At 38.1% G+C, this 23,079-nt stretch overlaps 1 protein-coding gene across 2 annotated transcripts in view; it reads right to left on the bottom strand.

Annotated features, from left to right (window-relative positions):
- Positions 1-2,810: 2,810 nt before the first annotated feature.
- LOC100740684 overlaps positions 2,811-23,079 on the bottom strand; it is a 39,504-nt gene continuing 19,235 nt past the window's right edge. The window contains exons 3-6 of one of the 2 annotated variants that reach the window (XM_003494560.4): positions 7,007-7,263; positions 5,843-5,906; positions 5,070-5,318; positions 2,811-4,677 (exon numbers count right to left, since the gene is read on the bottom strand). In XM_003494560.4, the coding sequence (XP_003494608.1) occupies positions 4,321-4,677; positions 5,070-5,318; positions 5,843-5,906; positions 7,007-7,263 (927 nt within the window). In that variant the 3' untranslated portion in view covers positions 2,811-4,320. The remainder of the gene's footprint in view (positions 4,678-5,069; positions 5,319-5,842; positions 5,907-7,006; positions 7,264-23,079) is intronic. The other variant, XM_024372049.2, reaches the window with a different exon arrangement.

Here is a 23,079-nt window from a genome sequence, read left to right as displayed (position 1 = left end):
AAAAAAAAAAAAAAAAAAAAAAAAGAAAAATAAGAGAATAAGGCACTATAAGAACAAAGCATCGAACGAAAGATAATCGTTTCGTACGACCCATATTCTGTGAAAAAATTTGTTCTCCTTTTGAACAATTTTTAGCAAATTCTTCGTAGATGTGGACCGTGCCTCGGTGTTATGTTTGCTTTAGGGACATATATGGCGAAACGCCTGTCCTTGTAAAGAGCCTTAAGGCTTTCGCAATGAAATATTATTGGGTACATTGCGTACAGCGTGGTTTCGAAAGTATATATCTGTGTGTACACAGAGAGGCGGAAGAGGGGAGATGGGAGACGAAGAATAAAAGAAAAGTAGTGCTAGGATCACGATGGACGCCATTGTCGGTTTGACTCGATGATCGTGATTTTGTCTCCGATTATGCATGTAATAAACCGCGGCAGACGCATCAACGGAAATACGTTTCTGCGCGAACAGAATGGGAACATTGACGCGTTCTATCGGCTTCCTGCTGCCGCTTTCTGTATTCGATTATTAGACGTAATCTAAAATGGCAACAGTACCATAGCAAAACAGAAAAACGAAGCGTACGACGTTCGCTGTTCACCGTCGATCATACGCGTTTTAAAAACGTTTTAGAATTAGGTCGAGCTGTAGTAGAGACAGATAGAGACGATTGCATGCAATCCGAATATTTTTAAAAACAAAAGAACTAAAACGCGGCTGAAAATATTCTTCGTCTCGCGGTTAGCCTTGACAAATTAATCGATATTTTCGCAATTGTCTTCTTCTTTTATCTTTAGCGAAATTGATAGTTGATCGTTGAAGGAAAAAAGATATTACGACGTAAGCCCGGTCGATACGATTACGATAAAAAATGGCAACTGCTAAGAGCTGCTTCTTGTTCACGCCGTCCCGTATAATTAAATACGATCGTCGATTCGAATCAACCGGCGTCGCTCCGAGGACGAAGTCCTGTCGCCTGTGTACGTGAATTCTAACGTGTTCAATTTCGACGTGCTTTCACGCGTGTCTGCCTCACGTGGTGCGTGTGTGCACGTTGTGTCTCCTAACGCTAAGGAACAAACGCCGCGCATTCACGTTCTCGGTCACTTATTTTCTTTTGCGGCTGGTTCGTTGGATCAAAGTTTTTTCCCTGTGTATATTGTCTATTATTCCCTCGTGCGACTGATTTCGATTGCGGACAAGCGAACGAAAGCAAGGAAGAAAGGAAGGGAGAAAGAATGTAAAAGAGAAGAAAATTAAACTGCAGAAAGGAAGGAAGAAAGTTGAGATAAGAGAGCGATCTAATTCGTTTTCCTCGGGCGAATTTTATTTCGTTGTTGTCGCGGAGGAATCAGCGTGCGAGTAACGAGAAGAAAGAGGATATTCATTGAAAATGGATAATCGATGACTTTGCTGTTAAACGAATTAAAAGGTTCGTCTAATCGCGTCGAGTTTAATGGACGAGAGGAGAAATTGGAGCAAGTGTATGTTTGTATGCGTTTGTGTGAACGAGATCGAGAGAGAGAGAGAGAGGAAGAAACGGATGAATAACAAAAAAAAAAAAAAAAGAAAAAGAAAGGAGGAAAAGAGGAGAACGAGAGAATTTGCGGTTCAGTGTGCGCGAGCTGCGGTTCTTCGGAGACGGAATTGAAGTGATTAATTAAACGAGATGTTGTAAATTGTTCTATAGCAAAAATGAAAAGTGTTACGGCCGTGGCAGCGCGCCCTTCGAGAGTTCCTCGACGGTTAACAAAATTCTTACCTCTAATCGATTCAACTTCGGCAGAAGAAACTTCGAAATTAATAATCGGAAGGAGTAGATAGGAAACACGCGATCGATCGACTTGATCGACGATTAATTTCGTCGTCGACGAGTCTCGAGGAGCGCGATGCTTTGATCGTTTCGATGTTGATATGTCAATGCTGTGATGTTATCCTTTGAAACTTCAAATGAAAAAAAAATATATTTCCCCTCCCCCTATTTGTCCCTCCATCATCCCCGTTCCCCTTCGACACGGCCCACCCTCGATTTTTCCAGAAAGTATCCCGCAAGACGAACCCCTTCTCCTTGGAAAATAAATATTTCTATTACTGTAACACTCCGCATAGTCCTTTAAAAAAAAAGAAAAAAAATAGCTAGATTCTAATCGTATTTAATGTAAAGTTTATTATTGTTACATCTCAGTGAATCTCTCCTCTATCAGTGATTTCACGGAGAGAACGACGTACCGTCGACGAAAGAACGACGTTTAGGAAGATACCGGAGAAAATTATATAGCGACGATTTCAGGGGAAGGATAAAAGCGTTAACTATTATTAGGAAAATCCTGAAAGTATAGCGATCGATAATCGATCAACCGTTACGCTCGTTCCTCTCCGATACGTCACTGGTAAGCAAAATTCCTACATTTGTCGCATTTGTAAATAAAATTTTTATCATCACACAATGCAACGTGTTGTTATCTCCATGTTCAACCTAATTGCATATTAGATCGCGGACAATTATGCAAATTTATCCTTTTATGAATACTACTAAGAACAAATTTATTATACCTACTAACCCCCTCGTATCTTTTAGATTATTTTCTATCTGTAGAAAATTTCTTAAATTTAATAAAATTATACTTCAAAATTTCTTGAAAACTTTTCTTTGAAATAAAAGCGAGATCGAGACATAAAAAATACGAATTAAATACTATACATAAATAAATTGTACTGCGCTTTAGATATTTTATATTATTTTCTATACTATGTGGGTTGTTCCATCTTTGTGTTTTTAAATTCCTCATAAGTGCATAACACGCTACCAACTAATTATCTTATTGTGTTATTTTATTAGTCGTAAGGAAACACGAAGATTATAGGGGAATGAAAATCGATTAAATTTTTAGACACGTGAGACGAAACTTTTTTTCTTCGATGAATTATAAACGACGTTACAAAATGAATATTTACATTCTACCGTGTCGCTTGGAATAATACAAGGTTCATTGTACTCGTTACAAGTTAAGCTGATAAATCGCGCGGAACTCGCGATCTATTTGCGCAATCTCGACGCAACGATTTCACATTCGCAACACGCATAAGCGGCGAAAAAGAAATAGGCTCTGCTTGTTTTGTCGCACGTGATTAAATCTACGCGGTTTTCAGTTTTATATCGTGGCGACTCTTTGGCAATCGATGCAACCTTAACGAAACGTGATGAAAAGAGTAGAAAAGATAGAAGATAGAATTGCCTATTTACAACGATTTATAAAAAGAAGATATAATATTGATAGTATGTTTCTTTAAATGCAAGCTCTGTGAAAATTAAACCAGATAAACTCGTCAATTTTTGTAACATTTACAATCGCGACTGGCTACTAGGGGTAATTACCAAAGCTATCCGAGTACCTCGTCGTTTATTCGATATATTTACACTCGAATCCCGTTCGATCGTATTGCACGACGAAATTTACAACACGGGATCCTGCTAAAATAACTTAAAATTCTTAGGCTCGCTCTCTTAGACGCATACACGATTATTATAAATAAATAACTGTTACATTCCTCGATCTTCTTGGATAAAATGTAATTTCTAACATATAAATACACGATGGTGTGAAACCCGCGGGACTATTTTGTACCATTTTTAAATTTTTATACAAATTCTATAGAAGTTGCCTGTAAAAATATTGATATTCCCCTCGATTACATCATATGATTCTCCTCGTAATACATCATAAAATTGCGAAACATTTAATTCAATACTTTAACGACGACGTTCAGATAAGTCCCAAAGGCTTACATGTTATTACACTCTGACTTTGTCCATTAGCATATCTCTCTATCGCAAGACATTTACACAATATACGGCTGAATATACTATTTACCTAACGTTTCGTACGTCTACCTTTGGTACAATTGTTCTCGCTATTGACTATAATCGTAAATTCTCTTTGTTCTGTCTGATCGACGTGATATAGCCGAGACACGAATCAGTGCTCCTTTTTACCATTTACTTTCTATTCCTTCATAATCCATTACCATGCACAAATAATCTCAAATCTGAAGAACTACATTCCTGCAAATTAATCTTCCTCCAAAATCTTCCCTCAAATTCTAATTTTCAAAGAAAACTAGGCCCTACCTGAAAAATCTCGCTACATTTTAGCTCTCACCATTACTCAACTTCTTGCTTCAAATACTGCTTAACACGATTGAGAAAAAGCTGCAGCCAATTATCAGCACATTTCATGCAGCTGCAACTTCATTTTTCATTTTCACATTGTATAGCATTCATGAATCAATTCTATCAACAAATTACAATTAATTATACAACGTTTATATGAACAAATAATTTTCGTAGTCCGCATACGAGGACGCTGTGATGTGTTTCGATGAGATTGGTGTTGATGGAACGCTCTGAGGCAATTGTTGCATTCGAGGTAGTTGCAACTGCGGTAGTTGTGTCGCGTGGGGTACCACGATTCTTGGTTGCTGATTCAACGAGCCCAAGGACAGATGATGTTGGTCGATCTTGTGGATGTTATTATTGTTGATCGGACTGGCATCTTTATGCTGATACAACTGCAAATGATTGTTGTTGTCGTTTCCTGGGTTGTAATGGGCCTGATGGGTACTGTGGAGGTTCAGTCTTGACATCGCCATGCTGATGCTCGAGTCCGACGCCCACATGCTCTGCGAACAGGACGATTGTGTAACGAATTTGACTTTCTATTATGTTCTAATGAATAACGCCGATTATGTTGGTTGACGCAGCGAGATGCGTTCGTACGCGCAATTACAATCGGCAGTCTTGGAGAACATCCAAGATTAGGAATTCCTTTGTTCTTTGCGTGAGAACACGTACAATGATCGTTTGGTTTCTTAGAAATTGACTTTTGTGGAGAAATTAGAAATCGACTAGTTTGCCTTCTGATAATTAATTTTTTAACTTGCTGGGTAGAATAATATTGAGGAAGCTTTTCAAATATATATTCCGAATATTCAATAAAAATATTTAGAAAGTTTCTCAGGTAATTGTGGATTAATTAAGGGAATCTAAGGTAGTTAATAACTGGTTTATGTACTTTTCTTCTATGAGGATTGTAGTCAGGGTTGCGTCTTATGCGAAGATGACGATCGGCACTTGCCCATTGTTGCGTGACTTTAAGGGGTGAGTCGTCAGGATGCAACTTCCTTTGGTACTCTTCGCCTTCGCAGACTTCGTATAGAGAGAATTGTTCGACGCGTTCTTTAGAACTGTAGCAGCTCAATAACATCTGGATCAGTTCGTCGACGGTAGTCTGTTCTGAGACTAGTAGACTCTTGTACTTTGACTGTAAACGATAAAATATTCTTGATAAGTTACTTGTGAAAATATCGGTAACGTAGCACATACAATTTTATAGAATAAAACACAGAATAAGACAGAACACAATACATTAGAAGAAAGAAAATTACAATAAGTGAGAGCAGAGAATAATATACACCGCTCTTTACATAATAATTAAGGGATCATTTTCTGTGTCACTTTGATTTTTACATTCACTTCTTGTGTTTCTACTCTTTTTTTTGTAAATATTTGCTTTAAAGTCAGTCTCTATTAAAGTCAAACTGTCAAGTCTATTCTTTCGATTGGTATAGTAAAAATCACCCTCTAATTATTCTGGGTACTGTACGATAAAATACAACGCAGCAGAACAGAATAGAGAAGAATATGGAAAGTGGGTAAAGGTAATAGACTAGTCGGATTTCTAAACGTCGTAAAATAGAGTAAAGTAAAATAAGATGGAATAGAACGAAATAGCAAATTAAATTACGAGGAAACATGTAAAACGGTTCTGAAGTGTGCGTAACTTACTCCGGACATGAGCGCGCTGTCGTATATTTTGACAAGTCCACCACGGCGTGTTTGCAACGAGAATCTGCAACAAGAAAACATCCGTGAATTTCATGGATATCGTAGGGGTCGGCGAGTTCAAAGGGAATCGACAAACGCTACTTCTACGTAAAAACACGGGACCTGAAACTTCCAGTCAAACACTGTCTGTCTACGTATATCTTTGCCGGAAGTTTCGAACTACCATGAAAACACTGTTGATTTCCAGCCTTCTCCCTATCGCACGACACAAAGCTTCGACACTTAAAATCTAAACGTTTCTGCCTTCTGTTCGCAGACCTTTCCCGAAATTTAAGTATCTCGACACCTTTCTTCGTCTTTAGGAATACATACATTTGCATTTTACGTTGAAATGAGAACTGAAATATAATGGATCCTTGCATAATACGAAATATGTGTTCCTTGCTATACGAACCATGTGCTTAAATGCAGATGTTTATGCAAATTTATATTTCTACGAACTGCTGCATTTGTGAACAACTGAAGAAATTCAAGTAGTCATTTCTTTCATTTTTTAAATATCGTAACGAAGATTTCACTTTGAATACTATGTATCCTATTTCTGCGTATTGTGTAAATTTTGTATATTTTTGCACATTTAAATTTTCCATAAACACGTGGACATTCGTGATCTACTTGCAACCACTAGCTTCCTCAATGGACGTATTGCCTTTTCTAAAAAGAAAGTTGAAGATTACATCGATTTGTAATACGTTTTATGGGGGTATTTTTCCAGTTCAATAAGTACATCATCGTAACTCTTTCATCACCTTATAAAAGTCCATCTCACAGAAGCTAAACAGCGGACCACTGTATTTATAACGCTGCTACCATTTCGATTAAAAATCTACGCGAAACGAGGAAGCCACCATCCTCCGACTTATTCCCCCAACTCGTTAGCATAAATAACGTCTCGCGCGGTCGAGCCAGACGACTCGAAGAAGCCAGAACAAAGGGAATCTCTCTCGAAAGGACGTTGCTCGTCGTTGGCTCGTGCTCATCGACCCACAAGAAGTCGTGTTTACGGTCGGTCGCGAGCCCTGAAATTACGTCACGTAGCCGACCGAAACCGAGGGGAAGGTAAGTTTAAAAGAGTAGATGGAGAAAAGATGACCGGAATCGTACCTGGAATCGCCACGAGGATGACACGATTGTAAGACGGCAGGCCTTGCATCCTCGTCCAAAGGAAGAACGGTCCTCACGTTGGGTCTTCGTACGGTGACCTCCATGGTGAGGTAGTACAGCTTGGGATCACGGTGCCTCATGCGATACTTGTTCAATAAGTTCTGGACGATCTCACGACAAGTCGTTTCGTACGAGATGCACAGGGTCTTGTACTCGATGTCTGGTCGCAGGCAGTTGGCGTACACCTTTATGGTTGTCTGCAAGGAAAATCGAAGATCGTTAGTATGCATGTATTTTGGTAAAAGTTTTGTAAAGTTTGCAAAACCGTAAATAGATTTAGGAATGTTTGGGATGGAAAAATTCAATCGTTCATGGGGTTCGTTTAAAAATAGATTGGATTACTGTCAGAGCTGTCTGGTCAGAAATTCTTAAATAAGAGAATTGAGAATAAGAGAATCTGATAGTTCAACTGTGATCTCTGTAGAATTAATCGAAACGATATTCACGATTAACTAGATTAATTAAAACTTGAGGAGATTAATTAAAATCTTGGACAAGTATTAGGATGAATATTCATTTTCGTTTGATCCTTGGAATCCACGGAAGCAAAGGTACATTATTCACATTGCAATTTCTAATATCACAAATTTTTTCTCTTCTTTTTTTCTCCGGGGTTAGTATTCTGTCTGAATGTCTCACATATCTAGAAGTTACCCTTTTGCGTAATGTTTTGATTGAATTGATATATTATTCTAAAAGTCTCTTAATAGTCACTAGCTTAAAATTTAGAGAGAGGGTTGTTCTAAGAAAGAATACGTGATTCCTTAAAAGGTGCCTGCATCGCAGAAAGAAAAAGCGTGGAGGAAGACGACGTCCTGTTGTCGCAGAAGGAACTATGAAAAAAATGGTAAAGCCTCGATGCACGAGACGAGAACCTTGACAATTAGTCCATAATTAACTCGGAGACAGACGTTAGCCACGCGTGCTGCATAAAACGCTATCAACCCTTCAGATACACCAGTTACGAGGGGATGTGTGCACCGAAAATAAACCAGACACCAGATCACCCCGTTCGCAGATGGTTAAAAGTCATACTTGTGTGTATTCGTATGTCAGGATTAAGCTCCGTTTACACAGCGGTAGCCTATAATATTAAATACATGGGGTGTGAAAATTGATGTTAGCCCCACACGAACAGAATCAAGATGTCCATGACCGAAATTCGTACGATAAAATTAAATTTTATAAAAATTTCAAGTTCAAACAGTATATAACTTTCATTATAGAATAACTGAATATTTCAGGGCTAAAAAAATGTTGTTCCTGTTTCTATCAATTATTAAACCTGCAAGCAGCGAAGGCTGCAATCTTGACTCATACAGATATCTCAAGTTTATTATCGCTTTCTATCTTACATATAAGTATTATTATTTTATCAAACTATATTAACAATTTTATTTCTTAAGTAAATTTAATTATCACGTGCGGATAAAAAGCCTTTTCACTTGACTCTTCGCTTTATCGCTGTGAAATAAAGCAATCAACGTTGGTGATAATGGTCTAGCCTCTGACCGAAGGTTAATATTAGAAACATATTCCGCTGGTATTCTAGTGAAAAAGACCACAAAAATCAGAATTAATTTTGCCAACGTCAAATGCATATATTTATCGCTTGTTCAGTTCGAGAGATTAAGCTCATTAATACCACGGTCGAAGCAAGTAGCTAATTATAAACGTTCGAACTCCAATCTGTCAATAAGCCAGATGTTACTAGCCGAAGACTTGGCCCACACGTTTGCAAGTACCACTCAGCGTTTGGAAAACACGTGTAGGCAGATTTTATGACCGCAAGCCACGCTTTATTTCCAACTGTAACGATCTGCGCCAAATGCGGCGAATCGCGCGCGGTACAAAACTTGCCACCGCTCGAATCACGGGCTACGTGTCAGCGCACAATGATTTTCTTCGAATATACCAAGCGAAATCATGGAACTAACGGAGTATGACGTTCGTGATACCTCGATTGAACTCGTTCAGATTTTCGCTAAGCTACGGCCATATTCGACGAGCACGTTTCGAAGAGAATGCGGAGATTATCCTTTCACCGCGTATCGTTTTGTAACGCAATATGACCCTTTTATGTCTATGGCTTATTTGGCTATTCGATTCCTTGGATAAATTGAATGGGCATTATACGTGAACGTGTTTGGACAAATTTAGGGGTGCCCCGTATCAATTACTACACGCTTGTTCAAACATCGAATGGCTGGTCCGTATCCCTGGATAATCCTAGATTCTAGATAATTGGTGTACATATTTGTACAATAAAGCGTAATTACTTTGTGTAAATATGATTGATATATTTGGTCTTGTCGTTTATAGAATTTTATCTTCGTTAGTTGATTAATTGTAATATACGATATCAATGAGCACAAACAGTGTAAAGCAAGTTGATAGTAAAAGGATAGTTGTGTAAATTAGTTACAAGGAAAATTCTAAAGGGAAGTAAAAATCGATACAAATATACTATACTTGTACTAAAATCTTCATATATTAAAGCCAGGAACGTGATAATTATATATTCTTCCGAGAAAAATGATACACTCACATATGGTGACTGAGTTTAATTCACAGAAATATTTATAATAATATTCATCGTATCTTTTGAAACTCTTAAACAATCACTAAATGTATATGCATAGAATTTCGCAAGAAACCAGAACTGTTTGAAGACGAGTATAATCTACTTTAATACTGTAAGGAATATACCAATGAAATTATGAAAATACCAGTCGATTTTGTGAAATTGTAACATGAAATATTCTGCACGCTAAATTCAGCCTCAAAAATGGTTCTTATCTCAGGAACAGAATATTTTCGATACTTCCGATATTTCAAATCGTTTGTAGAGAACGTAACGCCAGGTTCGTGGTCGTATTTGCGTTCCAACTAAACAAACAGCGGGGTCCTAGCACGCCTCCATCGTGGAATTCCCGGTGGTGTTTTACGACGACCGGGAATCGATAGAGAGTTGGCGTGTTCCGTTCTAACGAGCCCTAACAAAGCAGTAATATATATACGCCGTTCTTGTAAACACAACGTCGCGTTAGAAAACGCTTGTGGACTGTTAGAATTTCTAACGTCTTCTCCGTGCTACCGTATATGTAATTTCTGCAGAAGAGAAGAGGAAAGAAAAGACTGTCGCGACGTAGACACATTGCGAGATTTCTGATTCATCGCAGAAATTCCAATACGCTTACGCGCGAACGTTTATGCGGTTTACGCGGAATCCGCGAGTGCTCGAGCACCGAAGTATCGATCCTTAGTCGACTTTTTCTGCTCCTTGAACGTGGTTACGAAGGTCGCTTCTTGTTCGACGACTCCAAATTCCATTTTCAGAAGCTGTCTTCTCAGAACTTTCTACTTTTCTCCATTTGGATCATTACAACGTTCTGTTCCCCGTACAAGATGTTTCGTTGAATGTGGAAATTAATTCGAGTTAAGTTTCTGTTTTACATTCAGATTTCCTCATGTTGTAAATTTGTTTCCTTGTGTTTTGAAGATATGACAGATGCGTTTATATATCTTGACAAGACTTACGATTTTTTCGTTTTTAATATTTAGTGATCGATAATAAAACTTTAATCGTGTTTATAAAGACATAGAATTAATTTACGCACTCAACAGGAATACCAAGTTTCCTGTACTATTATCATTGCGACTTTTATTACTAAATAATTACTACTATATGAGTCAGCAAATCATTGAGTAGTTTTTTAAGATATCAGCTGCATTGGTCGTCGGTATGGAGATCACAGAAATAAATTTCTAGCAATTTTCTACTATCGATAGTAACCTTCAAGTGATGAAATTTTTTTCATGAATATTTTTCGCCTATTCATTAACAATGACCTGAAACCTACATAACGTTAAAAAATTAAAAAAAAAAAAAAACAGATGGCAGTTAATAAATTGTAAATGATACGAATGAATAATTCACACTTTATAGTTTTCATGTTTATAAGATAAAACAGGCAGCTCTAATAAAACATTTTTGTCGCACAACAAGTCGATCATGTTATCGGTCGTGTTTATATAACGAAGCGAGTGAAGTAGCGCGTTCCTATCGAATCCAAGTTACTAATGACGGCCGTAGTCTAAAGAGGAACTGCATTCGATCGACAGAGCGTGTATTTTCCTCGTTGGCGGCGGCTAATGAAAGAGAAAATAATATGGAAGATAAGAAAAAGCGTGTAGACGACCGCATACAAGTGTCAAAGGGAGGGTCTGTCGCTCGTCAGGAACTAGTTCAAAAAAGAAGCCACCCTGTCACAGAAACATCAATAACTCCCAGCCGGCTGTACGAACCGAAATACACATCAGGATATTCCTGCTTAGAAGTTCGAGTGCGTTAAAAGTATCCTGTCGTTAGAACAATCCCTATCTACATATGTATGGAACCACTTCCAACGTAAGTGATATGAATAATAATCTGGTCGAGGTTTTGATCGAGCTATTGAAATGGTGAGCAAAATATTAAGTACCAACTAGAAGGAGTAAAAAATGACTTTTTTTTTAATAAAAAAGAATGTAAATTACACACAGAGTAGGATGGAACGTGTTACAAGCGATAGAATAATTCATTTTTGCTTTTAGAGCTATGACAAGGTAGAGATATGATCGTAAATGGAAACTTTAAAATGTGTCTTGTAAGCGTCTTATTACAATGGATATAATTATAAAATAATTCTTTGTATTAGAAAAGGAAAAAGGTGCAGATGGATCGATGTTAGTTATGCGAGTTAAAAAGTAGGTTGTGAAAAAACATGGAAGTATAATGTACAAATGAGTAAATGTAAATTATGTACATTTCTTGTCATACATTTATGCACCCTCTAAATTTCTAGATTTCTGAATTGTTAAATAATGATGAAAGCATTCGAGTGATAAATGATGTAAGTATCAAAATGAACAAAAATTTGAACTATTCGATTCAAGTAACCCCAGCAGTTAGTTTCGAGTCTTTTGCATAATTAAATTTACTCGGTAATCGAATAACGAAGAATTAAAGGAGACAGTGAAACTGGAAGAATTAACAGTTTCCCTCCGGGAAGTCAAAAAACATGCTTCATGTAAACGAATCGTCCTAATGGGGAAGTTAACAGGCAGGAATTCGACGAAGAGGAAGTCCACCCCGCGCTAAATGAAAATCCAGCGAGTAATCTGGCGTATCGAGCGTGAAACGTAAAAAATTCGGGGGAAGCGAAATTGAGGAAGAGCATCAGAGTGGAATGGATACACCATCTGCTTACAGGGTGCGTTATAACGAAGGGTCTTTTCTTAACAGGAATTCATCAAGCCCTTCATAAACCTCGGTCGTGCTTCCAAGAATGCACTTTCGGTACACTTATGAGTTTTCAACTAGCAAACTCAAATTTTAATCGCCAGAAAATGAAAGTCAACCTAAGTCTCCCTTCCATTTTGATCTTTTTCTAGCAGAACAGTCACCCGTAAATTTCCATGGCAAATTTCTGCGTAGATAAAAGTGGCTGATTCGTCAATGTACTAAAAATAGACGGGGTATCGCGAATTTATCGTTATCAATGGCTGAAGTAGAACAGCAAACCCACTCTCGCGAGCGTGACACCCGTTATATCACGTATCCCCGTTTCTAAGCAAGGTAAACGACACCTTTCAACGGAAATGCTATTGAACGGCCTTGCTGCTTTTCTAATCAGCTAACAGATTCCTGTGCTTACATAATTAACATCGCTAAAGCCTAAAATTATATTTTCCACGAAATTACGCCTGTGAGCTTTAATAGAGGCTGACACTTGGTAATGTATCGATGAACGAAACTAAGGAGTTGAAATTAGGGAGAACGAACGAGAGATCGCGTTTCTCAAGCATGGAAATTTCTCTGAAAAAGTGAGACTTCTCCTTTCGCAATCTGGCCCCATTCAGGTCAAAGAGAGCCGAGCGGCTGATCTTTCGGAATCCGGAAATGGCAAGGGATTATGAGAAGTGGCGCGCTTTATAATTAGAGCGCAAACAAAATCGTGTGGTGTTGGCTCGAAGATCGTGTAGGATTTCTTCGTGTCGAGTGTCCCACGCCAATGGAACCACACAACTAGTTGCGATATTCATTTTCTGACCCCCTCTCTAATCTTTTTATTTATTTGACGTCATGTCTTTGCGTCAGTTTTATTAGAATAATACACATTATTACACCTTCCGTCTGTTTTTTCGCGGATCTTTTTACTCCAAAAAATTATTGGAACAGTAACTGATACCTACAAATCATGTATTACTACTAGAATTTTTGGAAACTGTTGGAATTATTTAGAATAATGAAGCATTATTGTTAGGGTAAGGTAAGACAATCGGAAGTTGAAAATCAAAAAGGATTATTAAAAATTATTGGGAATTACCGAGCAATATAATTATTTAGAATTATTAAGAATTGTTAGAATTATGTAGAATTATTATTAGAAAATGCGATAATCGGAGAATGAAACTCAGACTAAAATATCGATTAGGGTTTTCGTTCATGTATGTACACAGTATACAGCAGATGGCACGAGGAAACGCGAGATATGGCGAAGACAATACGCTAACAATTCGCACAGAGACTCCTGAATTCTCCCTTTGGTTTCGTCACGACGTAGTTCGACGTCTGTTCGTTAATTTTCATGCGAGCTCACGTACACGTGGTGCATGACCTCGGTTTGAATGGTGGCAGTATCAGTCAGTCCCAGGTAGGACCTCTCATAATAAATTCCTTATTCCAGAAGTCCATTGAATCCTGAACGACGGTCTGTCTTTGCCCCTTTCCTTGCTGGCACGTGCTTTTCGATTCTCAGCTGCCATGTTCCTCTCTAAAGGGTGTTCAGGTGCTGTTGCTGTTCGAGCACGTGTCCCCACTCTCTGATTTCCGGCCAAAAAAAAGAAAGAGAAAAACGAAGGAGGAGGATCTGGCGACGCTTAGAACAAAAACTCGACCCTGAGTGGCAGTAATTCGTGTCCTCCACCTCATCTTTTCGCTCCTCCAAGCTGTGAAACAATTGTTCTGCACGGTTGCCTCGCCTTCTAAGGAAATCAAGGTCGCGCAGCTTCGTTCGAAGCAATTTCATTGGGTCAGAAACAAGATTCTCGATAGAAAGTGATTTCATTGGAACTCGTGCAGTTGATATTGCTGCAGAGATCTTGTTCCTTGTGAGTTGAAGGTAGATTGTGACAAGGATACCTAATAGAGACAAATATCGTATAGTTGTAATAAAAATAGCCGCGATCCTGTTGCTGCCACGTTTCATAAACGACAAAAGGTTCGCTGACCAGGTACAATACGACCTGTTACATGATCGTATATAGAGAAGACAGATACCTTTCCTACCGATGTCGTCAACGTACGTAACCGCTGTCAGCGAAAAATTGATCACCTCCAATATCGTGTTCCCCTTTATTAGTTGCACGTATCGATTTTTCGAGTCGCGAGCCAGGTCAAAATCAGAGAACGTTTAAGTGTCCACAGAATAAATCACATGGTAAATGGGAAATTAGTAAGTTCAATTCTAATAGAATTAGCAGAAAACTCAAACAGAAACCATATAATTAGTAGATACCTTAACAAGTTTAACACTGGTGTCATTAATATTCATAATAGTTGTCAGTAAAAAGTTGACCATATTATAAATTATCATTACTTGCTCGTATCGACCTTTTAATTCAATAATTAAAGCCTTCATACATAATTGGATTAACGTTATTAGTAACATTTAAAAAATTGTTGAATTAATATTATTGAAATTTTAGAAATCACAAGTTAAAAGTGCTAACGAATTCCTTTGCGTAACAAGTTTGGTCTCAAACCAAGGAATATTGCTGAAGCAAATGTCTCGAATTGCAATTAAACTAGTAAAATTGTAAGAAGTATAATAATATAGTATATACTGCAATAGAAATCTGCAATCTACAACTTGCCTTTTATTAATTCTCCAATATAACTAGTTCCTAAATTCAACTTAAAATTTAAGCAATTGAAGAATAAATCACATATAAATGAAAGACCAATTTGCAAATAAAAACTGACGCTTTTGCTACCAGAAGACTCACAATTATTGTCAACAAAAAATTGATTTCTCGTTATTGCCTTCTGGTATCAATCTTTCAATTCACTAGTCAAGTGATAGTCAGGAAACATTTAAACGATTAGAATTTCAATCATACGTAAATGAGAAATCATTGGACCCAATCTCAGTCAGAGACTGGAGGAATGATTAACGAAGTTAATTAAGAGAATATCAAGGAGATTTCGATAACGATTTCCTGCAAACGAGATAGGCGAACGAAGGAAGCTGTATTACCCAATCCGCGATTTTTTTCCCGTTACACATCGAGCGAAGTTATGTAAACCGGGTCGTGCGACGATTCGACCAACAAAAGGAGCCAGGAATAGTGGCAATTCTCCTCGCTGGCTTCAGCCGCCTCCAATGGATACGAATTTCCATCGAGCGTGCGAAGTGTGCTTCATTCGGCAACAATTAGACTTCCCAGGCTTTCGTAGCGCATTGTTCAGCGGCGGGAAAGTGGCAGCGCGAAAGTAAGAATCCGCAGGAAACGAGAAGCCCGCGATTTCTCATCGAATCCAGAGACGAGATCAACCTGGATCACTCGAGACGATCCCGAAAGGAGCAGTGAGGTATACACGTGGGACCTAGAAACCCGGAGAGAGAGTGCTCGATTGTATATTCCGTTGAAAATTTTACTTTTGCGCCATTTTTCTGCTGCATTTAATAATTAGTGGCAATACCAGAAGATAATTATTTATAGACTCTGGATTTTTATGCATTTATGTGAAATTTCATGGTGGAAAAATACACAGAATACACATAATATACAAAATATCGAAAGTATACTACTCGTGGGTAAAACAATTTCCTACTTAGGTCGCATTTTTTAAATTGTATTAACAGAAACACGAATTTGCGTAAATGTGCGTAGTCTATTATTAATGATTAGAAGTAGCGGAGTGACTGTCAAACATTGTGAAACTATGCTGTAGTTTAAAAAGCTCTTTGCTTTCAGACTACGCAATTTCTAAATTGTGAGTCATATAAAGAAAATTCTTGTAAACTGATATAAAAGACTACAACTATTATTTCAAGCAGTTGGTAGGTATCTAAAATCAGCAAGTAATGTCAATATAACCGTACAAAAAGAAATATATACTATTGCCAAGTTGTTTAATAAGTCATTTTAATCTATAGCCCTCCAACTCTATAAAAACATAATACACACTGCTTCTAATTATTAAAGTACCATTAATTAGTGTATTCTAATAAAATTTCTTATATTTATAAGTGACAGTATATGTATATAATCTTTCATACACTTCTTGATTTAACTTCTTTCGTCAACTTCTCTTATTAATATCTCTAATACGAACAAATAACAGAAACTGGCTGTTGAGTCATTCAGATAGAAAAAATCGTCTGAGACCGATTCATAATGTACACACAAAGGAGACACTGAATCATCGTGATGAATATTATTTTAAATGAATTTTAGAATAGATACTGGAATAAAGCAAAAAACGGATATTATTTCGTAATCACGTTACTAACTACTTTTGCATATCCTGTTTATGCACTGCAAACGATTTATGCAGCGAACAATGAGGACTTATCGTGAATCTGAAACGAAACAGCGAGTGTGAAGTAGCCGACGAGGTAATGTTCACCGTCTTATGTATCCAATGAACACACGATTAAGAATACTCCTTGGAATACAATTTGGAATGATCGTAGAACCAGGAATACGTTCGCAGAGATCTTTTTGCCCGGAAAAAGCAACGTCGTCAGATAGAATGCAATGGGGTCAATCTCAAGCGTCTGAAGCTCGCGTGGCGAGGTCAAGAATTCCTCGCGAGGGTCAATCACTGTCACTTGCATTAACGGAGGCAAGCATTTCGTACTATCGTCGCGACGTCGCAACTATGACGTACTGCATCGTATGTTCCGCGACTTTTCGCCGAAGGTTCAGTGGCCCTTGCGTTTTTAACATACAGCAGAATCTTCATAAATCCTATAGAATCCTATTATATTCTAGTCTTTGTCAAATGAGACCTACAGGAATTTTCTCAGCATTCAAAAGTCCCCTATGAACAGTTTAGAATCCTATTATTTTTCGAAAAGCCACAGCTGCAATAATTTTCTAACAGCAGCAAAAGTTTCCAGAGAGTAATAACAGGGAGGGAATAAGCGTAAATATATTTAGTAACGGGAAATCCTTATAAAAACACGATCCTCGCCGCTTATTACAAACTGCAGCAAATTATCGAAAGAAAGGCAAGATGAAGTTCAATCTCCAGAAGACTGCAAACAATCAATGATAAGATCCCGAGATACTATAGATCATACAGAGTCCTATTATTTCTTAATCTTCAAAAGCCAGACCTCCAAGAATTTTTGAAAAATCCAAAAGTCTCGGAATGTATAATGATAAAGAAGAAATAGATATAAATAAACCTGGTAACGGGAAATCCTTCTAAAAACGATTTCCACCGTTCTTCTCAAAGTGTAACAAATTATCGAGAGGAAGACAAGGTGAAGTTCAATCTGTGGAAGAATGCAAGCAACGATGAAGTAACAGAGATGATTTACAAAATAGTTCACACAGTGCGTAATCGCGTTGTCAATCAACTGTTTTTGCGGAGCAACATATTTTCCAGGTTGATGCACGTATCCCGATGCAGCGTCTAGTTTGTAATTGCGCCTCTCGATCCGTGCAGCACATGGAGACGATAATTAACGTCTCGTCACGGACGATTATTAGGTATAAAACGAGAGCTTAGACGAGCCGCTAACGATGTAATCGAGCGATTTCATTAAGAACGGCACAAGCGAGCATCGTTGCAGCTAAACGCGACCGCAGAAAGTGTGTTCCATGCTGGCTTACGCGTCGATGAACCGTTTGCTGGACGTTCCATGGCACGCCAACTATCCTTATCGCGGATCGACGACCGTATGTTTCATCGAAACGTATTAAGAGTAAGTGTCCGAGGGATAAGTGAAATTACGCGGCTCGAGACTCGAAAACACGCGTCCAACAGAACGAGACTCGAATTTCAAACGGCGCGGGAGAGATCCCTCGTTGCCGCTGATTTCAGTTGATTAACAAGCACGTGAGCCGATTATGCGCGATTGCTATCGTCAACATGAAAATAGGTACTTTCGAATGCAACTGGAGATTATGCTCGTTTATATATAAAAGTGATATAGAAATGATATATAAAAAATTGAAATTGTTATTAGCATCAGTGTCGGAGAATTTCTTAATTATCCAATTTAAGTCGACGGATGAAATTTATTTCAGCCTCTTTGGAGTTGGTCAGACTGATCAACTCCACTTTTTCGTAATTTCTTAATTTCACTACATACGTACTCTCTCAAATGGTACCGTTGAATCACTGATAATTTATAATCTAGTCAATCGATTTTAGGACACCACGTCTTAATTTATACTCTATAATTTATCTTATAAAGATCATTAATATTTACTACACAAGATACAGGATATAAAGTGAACCTCAATAGTACGATATAACTAACATACTTCACAAATCTGACTTAAACTTTCGTGATTACCAATAATACAATATAATCCAATGATACCTACTAATTAAGGGCTAATACAACCACCCAACACCTAATTCAAAGCTTTTCTCGTACAAAATACGTAACGAAGAAAGAATATCTTTGTCCGTGACACGATCTTAAGGCAATGGGTGTAATTATTTGCAAAGGGCCACACAGGCGGTGACATTCTCGAATTCAACCAGTGAAGGACAACCGGTGGTGCACGTCCGTCGACGTCCAAGTGGCTGACAATTGACACCCGCTTCCGGCGCTTTCACAAAAGAAGCGACGCGGAGGAGGCTCCTCGAAGAATATAGGGCACGTGCCCTCATCGTCGCATCGCGTGCCCGCTTTCACGTGCACGCACGCCCTCTCGTCCATCGTCTTCCTCTCGCAATATGTTCTTGGTATGCTCAGGAACATAATACGGTCATGCTGGAACGTTTCCTTCCTGTGGTACATCCTATCGATACTAACTTCTTTCTGTGAGCCATATGGTACCGTCTTTGCGGGCTTCTTGGCACGAGATGAAAGCAAAACTGCACGGGACGCATCGGTGCATGGTCGAGCGTGCATGCTCGTTGATAATGATTCCTCGGCTGGTGGACACGGCGAGAGGTTCAAGAGTTAACGCATCCTCTACGGACTCTACTTTTTCTTTATGGACGGGTCATTGACCGAAAACGGTTGTTCGTAGAAATTATGTAGCATGTACAATGTACAACATATTCATAAAAACGTAGTACGAGCGAGATTAGAGAGATTGTGATTAAAAAAAGAGAGATTTCTATTGTGATTCAATAGAAGACGGAAATGAAAAGTAAGAAAGATGCTTCGTTGATTGCTTCGTTTTCCAGAAAATCGACTTTGAATGCTTGTAAAGTATATTCGAAATTGTTTAATTTTCTATTACAATTGGCATAAAATTGGCATAAAATTATCTATATGCAAAAGTAAGTTAAAAATGAGACTTCAAAAATGCACAAGCTTTATTCTATATATCTTCATTATAATAAATACCAGTTAAATTACAGAATTGAATGCGTAAATGCTCGAGCGCCTCGTTTAATTAAATCGTGTTTCTCTTCAGTTCCTCTGCGGCAATTTTTTGGTTCAGTAATTCCACAATGAAGATAATGAGATGGATCCAATAAACGCGTTACGCAACAAACTACACGGGGACACGGCTATATAATGTAGCTGTCTAGTATTAGCATAGATAGTGAACCGGAGAAATCATCGATATTGTTGAACCTGATTATTTCATCAGATAGCTTCACCTGTAGAGCACTGTTACAAGATTCTCCAGTGCTTTTGCATCACGAATCACGCATCGAAATCGATATTTTAATGGCCACTGGTCAGGAAATCAGCGCAGCTGTTTACACAGGGTGTCCCGGAGTACGTCCACTTGGAGTGGAGTGTCGGTAGACGGCTGCTCGACCTCTGCTCTTTTATTTTTTATATGGAGTAGGCTGCTGCGAGCAAAATACTCATCTCCTGTCGGCGGTGGCTATAGTCTCGAGAGAAGACGCGTGCTTCTACTTTGAAGAGAGAACGTCTGAAGATCTAGCTCTTCGAAAAATAAGCCACTTGATGCGCCCAATTAAAACGTGCGCGCCGAGAAAAGAAAAGAAAAGAAAAAAAAGAAAGAACCTAGTTGTCACTCGCGAAATTCTCAGCGAGGGAAAAGAAACTTCGCCGCAATTAAGATGGAAACCTCTTCTGTGTCGTATCAGATTTTCACGCGCATCGACACGGTGAAAACTGGTCTGGCCCGTTGCTTTCCACACGCTGTTTTCATTCTCCTTTTCCGTTCCCACTCCGAAGGCCAAATTAAAGAACGACAATCGCGACTCACCGGCAACTTTGTGGGTCGCGATGCTTAATGGCCGGATAAATTAAACTGTAAATCCAGCTCGGAAGTCAGCATGGCTGTTCGACTCTCTTTTGAGACGGACGGAGGAAATGTACAACGTCAACAACCATCGAGTTCGAGTAATTTACGTTCTAATTCCGTGTACGCCATCACGTGTAATTACTCCAATAAGATGACAACTGTCTGTCTATCTTGGCTCGCGAATACGCAACACTGATACTCGTCTGTCTTTAATGGTGACTAATTGCACACGCAATACTGTATCCAACTTTCTTATTAACTTTTACTTCTACGTTAATGACAGATTGTACCACTTCGTGACGATCGTTCGTCGAACTAATACTTGCTTATTTAGAAGGAGTTATGCCCATTTCTACGGTATGATTATTTAACTAGTGCCTTCTTTACTACAGGATCTATGTAACAGATGTATGTGACTGATTCTGAGAAACTTGTCAAGGTTTTAAATAAATTGTTGGGTCGTCGTTGTTGAAGATTTCTCATGTCGAATTAGTTTTATTCAGGGAGGTTCATCCGAGAGTTCTCTATGTCTGATTGATGGACCGTTCCATTAGTTTCTTCTTTTCCTCCTCTACCTTCTTCTTCTTCTTCTTCTTCGTCTTCTTCTTCTTCTTCTTCTACAGCTTGTTTATATTTACTAGTGCGCTCTGATCTACGATATTAAGAGAACAGGAGGTCGGTGACAGACGGTCGCAGGTTCGTATAATTGGTCCTTCCTCTGCTGCTGATTGTTTTAAACGAGAACAACTCGACCAACTTTAAGTCCCCCGTTACCACCAACACGCGCGCGATTATTAGCGGCACAACCAGTACATACGGAACGCTTACATCCGGTTAGTGGACCGTGGAAGGGTGACAATACAATTCTACGCTAACTCGAGGTATGTACGATTCTAATCTCATAGAGAATCGCGTAACATCGCTCATTTTCAGTTAGCTTCCCATCCATTAACTGTCAAGTACCGTTCAATTATTTAATTCCTCGAAACATTTTTATTCGTTTAGTTTAAAAGATATTTTATTCGTAAAAAATGTTGTCCAACTTGAAAATTTGTTGAACAAGAAAGAAAACACAGATAATGAAATGATATTTCAATTCGAAATATTCTTCTGGGAAACTTCAATTATTTGACCTTGAAAGCCCAAAATCGGATTAAAGACTCCATTGGTATGAGAGGGTTAAGAGAATACATGGCCTTGTAAATATTAAGATTAAATTAAGAATTGTATTTTAGGGAGAAACTTATAAAATGGTAGGTCTTGAAAACTGAAGTTTAAATTTCCTAGGCCAAGTTGAGAAAATAATTGACTTCAGAAATTCAAGATTACATTGAAAACTGTCTTGTCTACAAATATGAATATGGGAATAATGTCCACATCTCCATATTACACGTTGGTCAAAGAAAATCTTCAGACGAATAAATTGTCTATTCAGCGATCATTTCGTAGTTACACATGACGTATAATTTTTTCGCGATACCCAGGTACAATGAAGTCACGAAAGGGCAAAAACTGAAATGTCTACGTCGTTATCTATGTACATAATCATACGGCTTTCTCTGTCCTTGCATTTTCCTAACCTAGGCCTGCAAAGTTGCCCTTCTGTTCGGTCGGTGCACAATGCACACACCTGACTGCTATTGCGGCAACCAAAAGGCGATAAGGTCGACAACAGAGGGTTATCTGGAACGGAGGTGGTTCTTTTTCATGAATAATGCAGAAGCGAGGCAGTCACTGCGAAATGAATGCACGAAGTCTCGAACTTAGCCACTTAAAATTCCATAATTCCGTTCTCCTCCGATTAATCGTTACGCACAGGTGCTTTAGGAGTCAAGATCGATTGAAAATAATTTTATGTTGGTAAATCTTTTCGTTTTTACGGAGAACCATTAATGATGAACGAGATTATTGCTTATAAGTGGAAAGTAAATGGCCTGCACAGCAGTGACGCTCGTCTTCAGTTAACCCGTCCTCTTGACTTCACTTGACCAAGTGTCAATAAGTCGTATACTATATCAAGACCGAAAAACAACTGGAATGTGTGTCCTTTTATCACTTTGGATTTTCCTGGTTTCGTAATTCTAAATATAAATTTATTCCTGATTAATCAATATCACAAACTTTGTTCTATCTTTCCTGAGTAGTTAAATTTATATCGTTGAATCAGTGATTGTTATTGAATTTGAAAAAATTATGCTCTTCACTCTTGTTATTTCCCGGAAATAGAATTTTGTAATCAGTTAAAAAGATTTAGATTATTAAATTAGTGATTAATGTTGCACCTAAAATTTTTTATTCTGCATTATTTACCAAAAATAAAATCTCTTTTAACTGATTAATAAAATATAAGATCTTGAATCAGTAATTGTCAATGAACTACGAGAGATTCTATTGCTATTGCTATTTTCTAGAGGTAAAATATTCTTTAATCCGCTAAAAATATTTCACTACTGAACTGGAGAAAAGATGTTATTCTTTGCTACAGTCTTCCTCTAAAAATAGAATAATTATTATTCATCCAGCAGGTCTACACCGAC

This window comes from Bombus impatiens, unplaced genomic scaffold (genome assembly GCF_000188095.3).
Source record: "Bombus impatiens unplaced genomic scaffold, BIMP_2.2 scf_2645, whole genome shotgun sequence".
Classification (NCBI taxonomy): domain Eukaryota; kingdom Metazoa; phylum Arthropoda; class Insecta; order Hymenoptera; family Apidae; genus Bombus; species Bombus impatiens.
Note: the sequence above shows the minus strand (reverse complement) of the source record. Positions and strands in the feature narration are given on the sequence as shown.